This window comes from Amblyraja radiata, chromosome 6 (assembly GCF_010909765.2).
Source record: "Amblyraja radiata isolate CabotCenter1 chromosome 6, sAmbRad1.1.pri, whole genome shotgun sequence".
NCBI lineage: Eukaryota > Metazoa > Chordata > Chondrichthyes > Rajiformes > Rajidae > Amblyraja > Amblyraja radiata.
Window position 1 is genome coordinate 103,923,907 of NC_045961.1, and position 13,012 is coordinate 103,936,918.

The following is a 13,012-nucleotide window of genomic DNA, read 5'->3' on the forward strand; positions in this document are numbered from 1 at the left end:
CGACTCTACAAAGAACTTCTGTAACTTTGTTGGCGACAGAAACGTGGCGACTCTTTGTGTTCGACAATAGACAACAGGTGCAGGAGGAGGCCATTCGGCCCTTCGAGCCAGCACCGCCATTCAATGTGATCATGGCTGATCATCCCCAATCAGTACCCCGTTCCTGACTTCTCCCCATATCCCCTGACTCCACTATCTTTAAGAGCCCTATCCAGCTCTCTCTTGAAAGCATCCAGAGAACCAGCCTCCACCGCCCTCTGAGGCAGAGAATTCCACAGACTCACAACTCTCTGTGAGAAAAAGTGTTTCCTCGTCTCCGTTCTAAATGGCTTACCCCTTATTCTTAAACTGTGGCCCCTGGTTCTGGACTCCCCCAACATCGGGAACATGTTTCCTGCTGAGGTGAGGTCTGATGTGTTGAGTCACACAGCAGGGAAACAGGCCCTTTGGCCCTACTTGTCCATACTGGCCAACAGGGGCTTTCTCCGGGTGCTCCGGTTTCCACCCACACTCCAAAGTTGCGCAGGTTTGTAGGTTAATTGTCCCGAGTGTGCATGATAGTGCGAGTGTGCGGGGATCGCAGGTCAGCCCGGACTCGGTGGGCCGAAGGGCCTGTTTCCGCGCTGTATCTCTAAACTAAACTCTTGCATGTGTCATGGTACACCAGTCATTGAAAGTAGGCATGCAGGTGCAGCAGGCAGTGAAGAAAGCGAATGGTATGTTAGCTTTCATAGCAAAAGGATTTGAGTATAGGAGCAGGGAGGTTCTACTGCAGTTGTACAGGGTCTTGGTGAGACCACACCTGGAGTATTGCGTACAGTTTTGGTCTCCAAATCTGAGGAAGGACATTATTGCCATAGAGGGAGTGCAGAGAAGGTTCACCAGACTGATTCCTGGGATGTCAGGACTGTCTTATGAAGAAAGACTGGATAGACTTGGTTTATACTCTCTAGAATTTAGGAGATTGAGAGGGGATCTTATAGAAACTTACAAAATTCTTAAGGGGTTGGACAGGCTAGATGCAGGAAGATTGCTCCCGATGTTGGGGAAGTCCAGGACAAGGGGTCACAGCTTAAGGATAAGGGGGAAATCCTTTAAAACCGAGATGAGAAGAACTTTTTTCACACAGAGAGTGGTGAATCTCTGGAACTCCCTGCCACAGAGGGTAGTCGAGGCCAGTTCATTGGCTATATTTAAGAGGGAGTTAGATGTGGCCCTTGTGGCTAAAGGGATCAGGGGGTATGGAGAGAAGGCAGGTACAGGATACTGAGTTGGATGATCAGCCATGATCATATTGAATGGCGGTGCAGGCTCGAAGGGCCGAATGGCCTACTCCTGCACCTATTTTCTATGTTTCTATGTTTCTATGTGCTCTCAATGAACTTTGCTAATCGGGGATTGTGTTTTGGTATGGCAATCATTTTGTGGATTCGATGTAACAAAGGAATCTCATGTGACTAGTGTTGCCAACTGTCCCGTATTAGCCGGGACATCCCGTATATTGGGCTAAATTGGTTTGTCCCGTACGGGACCGCCCTTGTCCCGTATTTGACCGCTACTACTCGGGTCAAGGGGACTGTCGGGTCTGAGCGCCGCGTCCGGCCCCGCCTCACCCGTCCCGACGTAGTGCAGCCCATGGAGTGCAGCAGCAGCAGCAGCAGCAGCAGCGCCTCGCCCGTGGCCCCGTCGGTCGGCAGCCCGGCCAGCTGTCCGACCATCAGACCTTCGCTTACCGCCGACACCACCACCACCCCTCCTTCTCACGGCCGATCATCGGTTCACGAGTTGGACGGGGCGCCGGACTTTGCGCGCGGCACGGGCCAAAACTCCTCAGCTGGCCCGCCGGCTGGGCTTTGTGTACAGTCTAGCACCCGGGGCCAACTCATCATTCACCCAGACACGGCCCAGTCGGTCAACGAATTGCCGTCGGGAATTTGTCCCGTATTTTGACCTTATTTGGGAGTGAGAACGTTGGCGACCCTACACATGGCAATAAATTACCATTGAATTATTAAACAATTTGCCCTCAACCTTCTATGCCGTAAAGAACAGAGTGCTGGAGTAACTCAGCGGGTCAGGCAGCATCCCTGGGGAACATGGATAGGTGACATTTTGGGTGGGGACCCTTTTTCTCCTTCTATGCCTTGACAATGTAGGTCCACCTACATAGAATATAGCACAGTACAGCACAAGAACAGGCCCTTCGGCCCACAATGTCTGTGCTGAACAGGATGCCACTGCAAGGGCCAGGAAGCGAGCGGGCAAGATCATCTCTGACCCCTCACACCCTGGCCACAAACTCTTTGAATCACTTCCCTCTGGAAGGCGACTCTGGACTGTCAAAGCTGCCACAGCCAGACATAAAAACAGTTTTTATCCACGAGTAGTTGCTCTACTCAACAGCCAAAAATCTGTAGCCTCCTTTTGCTCTGGTATTTTATTTAATTCACATGTTTAATCAATAATGTTTTATTATTAATGTTTAATGTTTTATGTGTCATTCCTAACTGTCACTGAATGTCATGTTGGACATAAATGCTGGGCCGAAGGGCCTGTTTTCCCCGCCGTATCCTGAAAGTGCTCGTTCACAAGTTATAGGAGTAGAATTAGGCCATTCGGCCCATCGAGTCTACTCCTCCATTCAATCATGGCTGATCGCTGCCTCCTAATCCCATTTTCCCGCCTTCTCCACCATAACCCTCGATACCCGTTCTATTCAAGAATCTGTCTATCTCTGCCTTAAAAATATCCACTGACTTGGCCTCAACAGCCCTCTGTGGCAATGAGTTCCACAGATTCACCACCCTCTGACTAAAGAAGTTCCTCCTCACCTCCTTTCTAAAAGAGCGCCCTTTAATTCTGAGGCTGTGCCCTCTGGTCCTAGACTCTCCCACCAGTGGAAACATCCTCTCCACATCCACTCTATCCAAGCTTTTCACTATTCTGTAAGTTTCAATGCGGCCCCTCACTCCCCCTTATTCTTGTAAACTCCAGCGAATACAGGCCCAGTGTCGTCAAACGCTCATCATATGCTAACCTACTCATTCCAGGGATCATTCTGTTGAACCTCCTGTGGACAGTCTCCAGAGCCAGCACATCCTTCCTCAGATACGGGGCCCAGATTTTCTCTCCGTGCTTGCTCCAAATGTCAGCCTGGCCAGCGGCTAACAGCGCCCCCAGCATTACATCTCTTTTTTTTTTGGTATTCTCTAAAAGTCTCCGAAAGTCTAAAAAAAAGTCTCCAGCTTACTTTTTCATTTTTCTTATTTCTATATCTTTTGGCCACACTACTTTGGTAGTTTAGGGGACTTCCGTTGGGTCTTTCTCGATCTATCTTTTCATTTTCCACTTTTTTTGCCTCCTTGTGTTCTTTTTCCTTTCTCATAGTTTAGGCTATTGAACCTGAACAGTAACTGTATAATTTTAGATGCCGAATGTTCTATCTGTACAGTTGCTTCAAATAAAAAATAAATAAAAAGTTGGGCGCGTCCAAACTCACCACGATCTCGGCCGCGGGCTTGGTCACCGTGGGCAGGACGTAGACGCATTCAGTTGGGAAGTCGCCCTTCTGCTTGGTCCTCTCGTTCACCCCATGAGCCCAGCCACAGCTCATCACTTGCTCTCCAGTGTCCTGGTCCAGGACAATCAGGTCTCCCTTCAGGAAGCTCAGGAAGGTCAGGTCATCTCCCACTGTGTGGACAACAAAGCAATCAGCGACCCACTCACACGGAGGCGGGTTCAGGCAACGTGCCCCAGGCAAGGCAGCTGGGACTTGTCGCTCCAACACAATACATTATTACGCTGGAACTTTATTTACCCCAGGAGGGAAATTAGACAATAGACAATAGGTGCAGGAGTAGGCCATTCGGCCCTTCGAGCCAGCACCGCCATTCAAAGTGATCATGGCTGATCATCCCCAATCAATACCCCGTTCCTGCCTTCTCCCCATATCCCCTGACTCCGCTAACTTTAAGAGCCCTATCTAGCTCTCTCTTGAAAGTATCCAGAGAACCGGCCTCCACCGCCCTCTGAGGCAGAGAATTCCACAGACTCACAACTCTCTGTGTGAAAAAAGTGTTTCCTCGTCTCCGTTCTAAATGGCTCACCCTTTATTCTTAAACTGTGGCCCCTGGTTCTGGACTTCCCCCAACATCGGGAACATGTTTCCTGCCTCTAGCGTGTCCAAACCCTTAATCTTATATGTTTCAATGAGATTCCTTCTCATCCTTCTAAACTCCAGAGTGTACAAGCCCAGCTGCTCCATTCTCTAGTGGACTACATTGACATTGACAGACATAAAACACAACAAGATACATGAAACATCAAGTGATGTGTGGAAAGTCCAGGATTGTGGATATGCAAAGATTGGGATGGGGGGGGGGGGGGGGGGGGGGGGGGGGGGGGCGTGGGGGGTCAGTCTATCCAACGACAGAAGGGGGAGGAGTTGTTCACCCTTTAAGTGTGAGGCTGTGACCTCCGCTACTAGACTCTCCCACCAGTGGAAACATCCTTTCCACATCCTCTCTCTCTCTATGGTCAAGCCAGGTCTGGTCACCCTGTTACAGGAAGGATGTTGTTAAGCTGGAAAGAGGGCAGAGAAGATTTACAAGGATGTTGCCAGGACATGAGGGCCTGAGCTCTAGGCAGAGGTTGGGCAGGCTAGGACTTTATCCCCTTCTCTTGCTTGCAGCTGCATAGAGTCATACAAGACTGAATCTGGCCCTTCAGCCCATCTTGCCCATGGCAACCAAAATGCCCCGTCTATACTAGTCCCGCCTGCCCACTTGAAACATAGAAAATATGTATTTGAGGAAGGACATTCGTGCTATTGAGGGAGTGCAGCGTAGGTTCACCAGATTAATTCCCAGGATGGCGGGACTGTCATATGTTGATAGAATGGAGCGGCTGGGCTTGTATACAGTGGAATTTAGATGGATGAGAGGCAATCTTATTGAAACATTATTAAGGGATTGGACACGCTAGAGGCAAGAAACATGTTCCCGATGTTGGGGTAGTTCAGAACCAGGGGCCACAGTTTAAGAATAAAGGGTAAGCCATTTAGGACTGAGATGAGGAAAAACCTTTTTCTCACAGAGAGCTGTGAGTCTGTGGAATTCTCTGCCACAGAAGGCAGTGGAGGCCGGTTCTCTGGATACTTTCAAGAGAAAGCTAGACAGGGCTCTTAAAAATAGCGGAGTCAGGGGATATGGGGAGAAGGCAGGAACGGGTTGTGGATGATCAGCCATGATCACATTGAATGGCGGTGCTGGCTCGAAGGGCCGAATGGCCTACTCTTGCACCTATTGTCTATTGGCCCTTTGTGCCAGCACCGCCATTCAATGTGATCATGGCTGATCATCCACAATCAGTACCCTGTTCCTGCTTTCTCCCCATATCCCCTGATTCCTTTAGCCCTCAGAGCTAAATCTAACTCTCTCTTGAATACATCCAGTGAACCGGCCTCCACTGCCTTCTGTGGCAGGGAATTCCACACATTCACAACTCTCTAGGTGAAAAGGTTTTTTCCTCATCTCAGTCCTAAATGGCCTCCCCCTTATTCTTAAACTGTGGCCCCTGGTGCTGGACTCCCCCAAGATGGGGAACATGTTTCCTGCCTCTAGCGTGTCCAATCCATTATACATTTTATATTTCTGCATGTTTCACTTCTCCCATATCCCAACTATAGTTCAGGTTCAAGTTCAAGTTCAAGGATTTCTCACATGCACCATAAGGTGCAGTGAAATGTAATTAACCTTGCAGCGTTACAATTACAATACACAACATAATTCAACATAGACATCCACTACATCATTCTTCACTGTGGTGGAAGACAACACAATCCTCCTCCTCCCTTGTTCACCCGTGGTCGGGGCCCTGACCCTCCATAGTCACCACTATCTCAGATTATACCCCCATGATTCCCCTACTCTGGGTAAAAGACACTGTGCATTCACCTTATCTATTCCTCTCATGATTTTTTACCTCTGTAAGATCACCCCTAATCCTCCCGCGCTCCAAGGAGTAAAGTCCTAGCTTGCCCAACCTCTCCCTATATCTCAGTGCCCTCGAGTCCTGGCAACATCCTCGTAAATTTTATCTGCCCCCTTTCAAGCTTTACAACCATTGGGTGGCGCAGCGGTAGAGTTGCTGCCTTACAGCGAATGCAGCACCGGAGACCCGGGTTCGATCCCGACTACGGGTGCTGTCTGTACAGAGTTTGTACCTCCTCCCCGTGATCTGCGTGGGTTTTCTCTGAGATCTTTGGTTTCCTCCCACACTCCAAAGACGTACAGGTTTGTAGGTTAATTGGCTTGGTAAGTGTAAAAATTGTCCCAAGTGTGTTGTGTGTGAGTAGGATAGTGTAAATGCGCGGCGATCGCTGGTCGGCACGGACCCGGTGGGCCGAAGGGCCTGTTTCTGCGCTGTATCTCTAAACTAAACTAAACATCCTTCCTCTAGTGCAGATGAGTATGGATGAGAAAATTCATGACACCAAAGAGTCCGAGACCCTTCAGCCCAACATGCCCTATCTACACTAGTCCCACCCCGACCAACATGCCCCATCTATACTAGTCCCACCCCGACCAACATGCCCTATCTACACTAGTCCCACCCGACCAACATGCCCCATCTATACTAGTCCCACCCCGACCAACATGCCCCATCTACACTAGTCCCACCCCGACCAACATGCCCCATCTACACTAGTCCCACCCCGACCAACATGCCCCATCTACACTGGTCCCACCTCGACCAACATGCCCCATCTATACTAGTCCCACCCCGACCAACATGCCCCATCTACACTAGTCCCACCCAACCAACATGCCCCATCTACACTAGTCCCACACCGACCAACTTGGCCCATCTACACTAGTCCCACACCGACCAACATGCCCCATCTATACTAGTCCCACCCCGACCAACATGCCCCATCTATACTAGTCCCACACCGACCAACATGCCCCATCTACACTAGTCCCACCCCCAACATGCCCCATCTATACTAGTCCCACCCCGACCAACACGCCCCCTCTACACTAGTCCCACACCGACCAACATGCCCCATCTATACTAGTCCCACCCCGACCAACATGCCCCATCTACACTAATCCCACCTGCCTGTGTTCGGCCCATATCCCTCTAAACCTATCCTATCCATGTACCAGTCGAAATGTATCTTAAACGTTGTGATGGTACCTGCCTCAACCACCTCCATACACCCACCATCTACCTCATTGAAGACCCTCAGACTATCTTTGATTGGACTTTACTGGCTGTATCTTGTACACCGTACCCTGTGGCGCAGCGGTAGAGTTGCTGCCTTACAGCGAATGCAGCGCCGGAGACCCGGGTTTGATCCCGACTACGGGCGCTGTCTGTACGGAGTTTGTACGTTCTCCCCGATCTATTCCACCAAAACCGAGCGCAATGCTCTAAATATGGACAGGGACAAAGTGCTGGAGTAACTCAGCGGGACAGGCAGCATCTCTGGAGAGAAGGAATGGGTGACGTTTCGGGTCAAGATCCTTCTTTAGACCGAGCACCCGGAGAAAACCCACGCAGGTCACGGGGAGAAGTTACAAACGGTACAGACAGCGCCCGTAGTCAGGATCGAACCCGGGTCTCTGGCGCTGTGAGGTTCTGTGGAGCAAAATCGAGCTCTGATGGAGGTGTACAAAATCACGAGAGGAATGGAAACCGCGTGAAGTCTCTCCCCCCCCCTCCCCTCCCCCCCCCCCCCCCACCCCCCACCCCCACACCTACAGGGGTTCGGGTTATCCTGCAGAGCCACAACGAACTTTGACCTCATCCTCAAGCCCTCGAGGAAGGTGACCACAAGGTCGCGGATGTCCTCTGCATTGTTGGAGGTGAAGGTGTATTCGTCACCTTTAATGGTGGCCAGGGTGAAGCTCTGCCCTTGCATCTTACCGCCCCTGAAATGCAACAGAAACAAAGATCTCTCAGCAGCGTCAGTCAGCCCAGACCGTCTGACAAGCCAACCTCCCTGCCTTCGAAGGTAGACACAAAACGCTGGAGTAACTCAGCTGGACAGGCAACATTTTCTGGAGAGAAGGAATGAACGGGTGACGCTTCGGGTCAATAGATAGGTGCAGGAGGAGGCCATTCGGCCCTTCGAGCCAGTACCGCCATTCAATGTGATCATGGCTGATCATCCACAATCAGTACCCCGTTCCTGCCTTCTCCCCATATCCCATGACTCCGCTATTTTTAAGAGCCCTATCTAGCTCTCTCTTGAAACCCTTCCTCAGTGGGACTCGACCTGAAACGTCACCCCAATTCCTTCTCTCCAGAGATGCCGCCTGTTGCGCTGAGTTACTCCAGCATTTTGTGTCTATCTTCCATTTAAACCAGCATCTGCAGTTCTTTCCTATTCCCTTCCATTGACTCCATCTACACCTCACGCTGCCTCACCAAGGCCAGCAGCATCATCAAAGACAAGTCGCACCCCGGCCACTCCCTCTTTTCCCCTCTCCCATCGGCAAATGGTACAGAAGTGTGAAAACGCACACCTCCAGATTCAGCGACAGTTTCTTTCCAGCTGTTATCAGGCAACTGAATCATCCTACCACAACCAGAGAGCAGTGCTGAACTACTATCCCTTGGACTATCAGACTTTACTGGCTTTACCTTGCACTGAACGTTATTCCCTTATCATGTATCTGTACACTGTAAATGGATCGATTGGAATCATGTATTGTCTTTCTGCTGACTGGATAACACGCAACAAAAGCTTTTCACTGTACCCCGGTACATGTGACAATAAACTAAACTAAATTGAAAGTTTTGCTCAGCTACTGACTATCTTTATGCCCATCCAAACTTTGGAGATATCTACCTGACTGGCAAACACCAAGGCTGAAAACAAGACACGAGGAATTACATGTATAGGGCTCTTAAAGATAGCGGAGTCAGAGGATAGGGGGAGAAGGCAGGAACGGGGTACTGATTGGGGATGATCAGCCATGATCACACTGAATGGCGGTGCTGGCTTGAAGGGCCGAATGGCCTACTCCTGCACCTATTGTCTATTGTCGATTATCTCTCTACATCACCGTCTATATCTCTAGTTTCCCTTTTCCTAGACTCTCAGTCTGAAGAAGGGTCTCGACCCGAAACGTCACCTATTCCTTTTCTCCAGACACTCTGCCTGTCCCGCTGAGTTACTCCAGCTTTTTTGTGTTAATCTTCGATTTAAACCAGCACCTGCAGTTCCTTCCTACACATATCCCTCCTGGTTTACCTGCTTGGTACTCACCTGCTGCTGGTCACAGCCGTGATTTCGGGGAAGGAAAGTTCCAGAAGGACTTGCTCCTGTTCGTCGACGAAGTAAACACCAGTCCAGTTGACGGCAACAATCACGTCGTTTTTCGGCAGGCTTGGTCCTGAGGGCAAGACCAGTCATTAAATGGAACGTGGTTTCCCTTCCAGAGATGGCAGAGATACAGAGATTCTTCAATAGTTCGGGCAGCAGGGGTTTGGATGGGACTTGTTGGTCAGTGTGGACAAATGGGCCTGTTTCCATGCTGCCTGTATGACTCTATGATGCCTGGACACCAGTTCTATCCTACACACCCTAGGGACAATTTACAGAAGCAATCTATATTACTAAATCTCTGATCTTGACCACTTTTGGCCCACTGTGCTGCGATTTCCGAGAGAATGCCACCACCTACAGCCGTCATTTTTGGCCACCTCGCTCAGAGCCCCCCTCTGCCTTCCGGGACCGGAGGATTTTCCCATCGATGAAAAACCAGAGAGATATTAATGTTTTTTAAAAATTCGCCATTCTCTCTGCTGCCCCTGCTGGCGGCAGGGGGGAGGGACTATAAAACCTGGAAGTGTAGTCCCTCACTCAGTCTCTGCCAGACCCAGGAAGCGAGAGGGTCACGGCTCCCTGAGCTGCGAATAACACTGAACGCATGTCTACTCCACGGTGAGTCCCCTCGATGCGGCTGTAAAGTGGCTGCTGCCCAATTGTTTGCCTCGCCTTTTAAAAAAGTTTGTGTTCACAAAATAAATTTTGGTTGTCGGGTGGCTGCAGCCCAATTGTTTGCCTTGGCTTGGCTTTTAAAATTGTTGCAACAGTTGGCTGCCAGCCCAAGAATCCATTCGGCCCACAATGTCTATACTAGCCCTCTGGAAACCAGTACCTTTGGCCTGCAACACCCATACTAGTGCAACAGAAAGCCCCCCCAATATTGGAATTGGTGGGGAGGTGGATAATTGCATTGGTGACCAGCCCTCCCGTGTGATGCTGGGACACAACGGGTCCCACTTAGTCTAGTATATATATGTAAACCTGTACGTCTTTGGAGTGTGGGAGGAAGCTGGAGCACCCGGAGAAAACCCATGCAGGTCACAGGGAGAACGTGCAAACTCCGTACAGACAGCGCCCGCAGTCGGGAGGGAACCCGGGTCTCTTGCGCTGTAAGTCAGTAACTTTACCGCTGCGCCACCGTGCCACCCCATGGTACATGTACAGGAAAGGTTTAGAGGGATGTGGGCCAAATGCAGGCAGGTGAGTCTAGTGTAGATGGGGCATGTAGGTCGGCCTGGGCAAGGTGGGCCGAAGGGCCTGTTTCTGTGCCGTGTGATTCGCTGACTAAAACCAACCTGAGAACTTGAAGGCCTCGTAGAATCGGGAGAACAGCAATGGCCATTTGAAACGAGCAAAGTCCACGACCTCCTCCTTCACCTTCTGAGGGTCCATTCTCTTCTGAGTATAAACCCCCTGGAGAGGTGAAAGGCAGCATAAATGGAGGATGAGTGAAAACACACACACTTTACACGTCAACAGTCTTGCCCAAGCACACTGGAGATTGTGGACACAAGAACAACATGGTTCACAAAGTGCTGGAGAAACTCAACGGTTCAGGTAGCATCGCTAGAGGACACAAATAGGTGATGTTTTGGGTCAGGAGCCTCCTTCAGACTGACTTAGTTCAGTTTAGTTTAGAGAGACAGTGTGGAAACAGGCTCTTTGGCCCACCGTGTCCGTGCCGACCAGCGATCCCCCCGTACATTAGCTCTGTCCTACACACCAGGGATAATGCACAGAAGCCAACTCACCTACAAACCTGCACGTCTTTGGAGTGTGGGAGTACACCGGAGCACCTGGATAAAACCCACATGGTCACTGGGAGAACGTGCAAACTCCATATGGACAGCACCCGTAGTCAGGATCGAACCCGGGTCCCTGGCGCTGAAATGCAGCAACTCTATCGCATCACCACCGTGCTGTGCTGTGCTGTACTGGCACACCTGGATAGTTGAAGGTCATAGTGGTAGGGAAGAGACTAAAGGGCCTGTCCCACTTACGCGATTATTTCGGCGACTTGCCGGCACCCGTCATAGTCACAGCAGGTGGCCGACAATCTTCAACACGTTGAAAATCCAGCGGCGACCAGAACAAGGTTACGATTCTTTGGACGATTACTCACGACCGTACAGGCGTCACCCCCGCGACAGGGCAACACGGTAGTGAGTTGCCTCACAGCACCAGCGACGCAGGTTCGACCCCGACCTCGGGTGCTGTCTGCGTGGAGTTTGCACGTTCTCCCTGTGACAACGTGGATTTCTTCCCACATCCCAGAGGCATGTGGTTTTGTAGGTTAATCGACCCATGCAAATTGCCCCAAGAATGTCGGGGGCTGATGTAAAAGTGGGCTAAATAGAACTAGAGTGAACGGGTGGGTGATCGATGATCAACGTAGACTCGATGGGCCGAAGGGCCTGATTCCATGCTGCTTCTCTGCACTAAGTAGCTGTGAACTTGTATAGACTACATCTTTGGTTGTACTGACTGAAAACAAATAACAGACTGAGTGTTTTGCATTATTATAGTTACCTAGTATTGTATCAATTGATTGTATTTCTGATTATTATATTTCATATGTGCGTCATTTCATTTATCAGCCTGATAAGCTCCAACAATAAACATTTCATTGTTCTTTCATCCTCCCTCCACCCACACAATCAGTCTGAAGAAGGGTCCCGACCCTAAACGTCACCTGTCCATGTTCCCCAGAGATGTTGCCCGACCCGCTGAGTTACTCCAGCACTTTGTGTGGGAAGGAACTGCAGATGCTGGTTTAAACTGAAGATAGACACAAAAAAAGCTGAAGTAACTCAGCGGGACAGGCAGCATCCCTGGAGGGAAGGAATGGGTGAGAGGTCTGAAGAAGGGTCTCCACCCAAAACGCTACCTATTCCTTTGTTCCAGAGATGCTGCCTGTCCCGCTGAGTTACTCCAGCATTTTGTTGGTTTGTCGGTAAACATCTTCTGCTTGCGAATGAAACATAAATAAACCAAAGTAATAGTTAGATTGTCGATAGTTAGTTAGATAGTTAGTTGTTGTCTCTGTTGGCGTCAATGTCTGCCAGGCCCTGACACAGTTCCATGTGGTGGGTGGTAGAGCGGGCACCCAGACATGACATGGTTGGCTGTGTGTTGTTCTGCTCCACATTCACAGGCTGGGCTGTGGCGGAGGGAGCCCCCATCTCCACACGCTGGCATTGAAACGCCCAACTCCAGTACGTGAGAGTTATGTGAGATGTACAAATGGGAATTTCAACACGATCGAGACAATGGCTGGAACCGATTCTTGATTAGTACGGGTGTCAAGGGTTACGGGGAGAAGGCATAGAGAATGGCGTTGAGATGGAGAGACAAATCAGCCGTGATCGCAGGTTGGAGTAGACTTGATGGGCCGAATGGCCTAATCCTGGTCCGAGAATGTATAGAAGAGGCAACAAGCGACGCACCTTTTTGTGAGCCGCTACGATGTACTGTGCCCACTTCTCGATAGTTTTGGAAGAGTTGACTTCTCGGTCGGGAATGTAAGAAGGAATCAGGCTCATCAGCCGCTCCAGAATGATCTCCGAGCCGTAGTCCACGTAATATTGCTGGGAGGCAAGTTCAGCAAGGTCTTCCTCCTAAAGGGAAGGAAAGGAGAGCAGCCGGCATGGGTGGAGGTGTGGGCTGGTG

The 13,012-nt window shown here is 50.3% G+C and overlaps 1 protein-coding gene across 1 annotated transcript in view; it reads right to left on the reverse strand.

Annotated features, from left to right (window-relative positions):
• myo7a (myosin VIIA) overlaps positions 1-13,012 on the reverse strand; it is a 201,606-nt gene that overhangs the window by 33,910 nt on the left and 154,684 nt on the right. The window contains exons 28-32 of the mRNA XM_033023456.1: positions 12,790-12,960; positions 10,639-10,756; positions 9,281-9,407; positions 7,768-7,937; positions 3,500-3,690 (exon numbers count right to left, since the gene is read on the reverse strand). Coding sequence (XP_032879347.1) covers positions 3,500-3,690; positions 7,768-7,937; positions 9,281-9,407; positions 10,639-10,756; positions 12,790-12,960 — 777 coding nt within the window. The remainder of the gene's footprint in view (positions 1-3,499; positions 3,691-7,767; positions 7,938-9,280; positions 9,408-10,638; positions 10,757-12,789; positions 12,961-13,012) is intronic.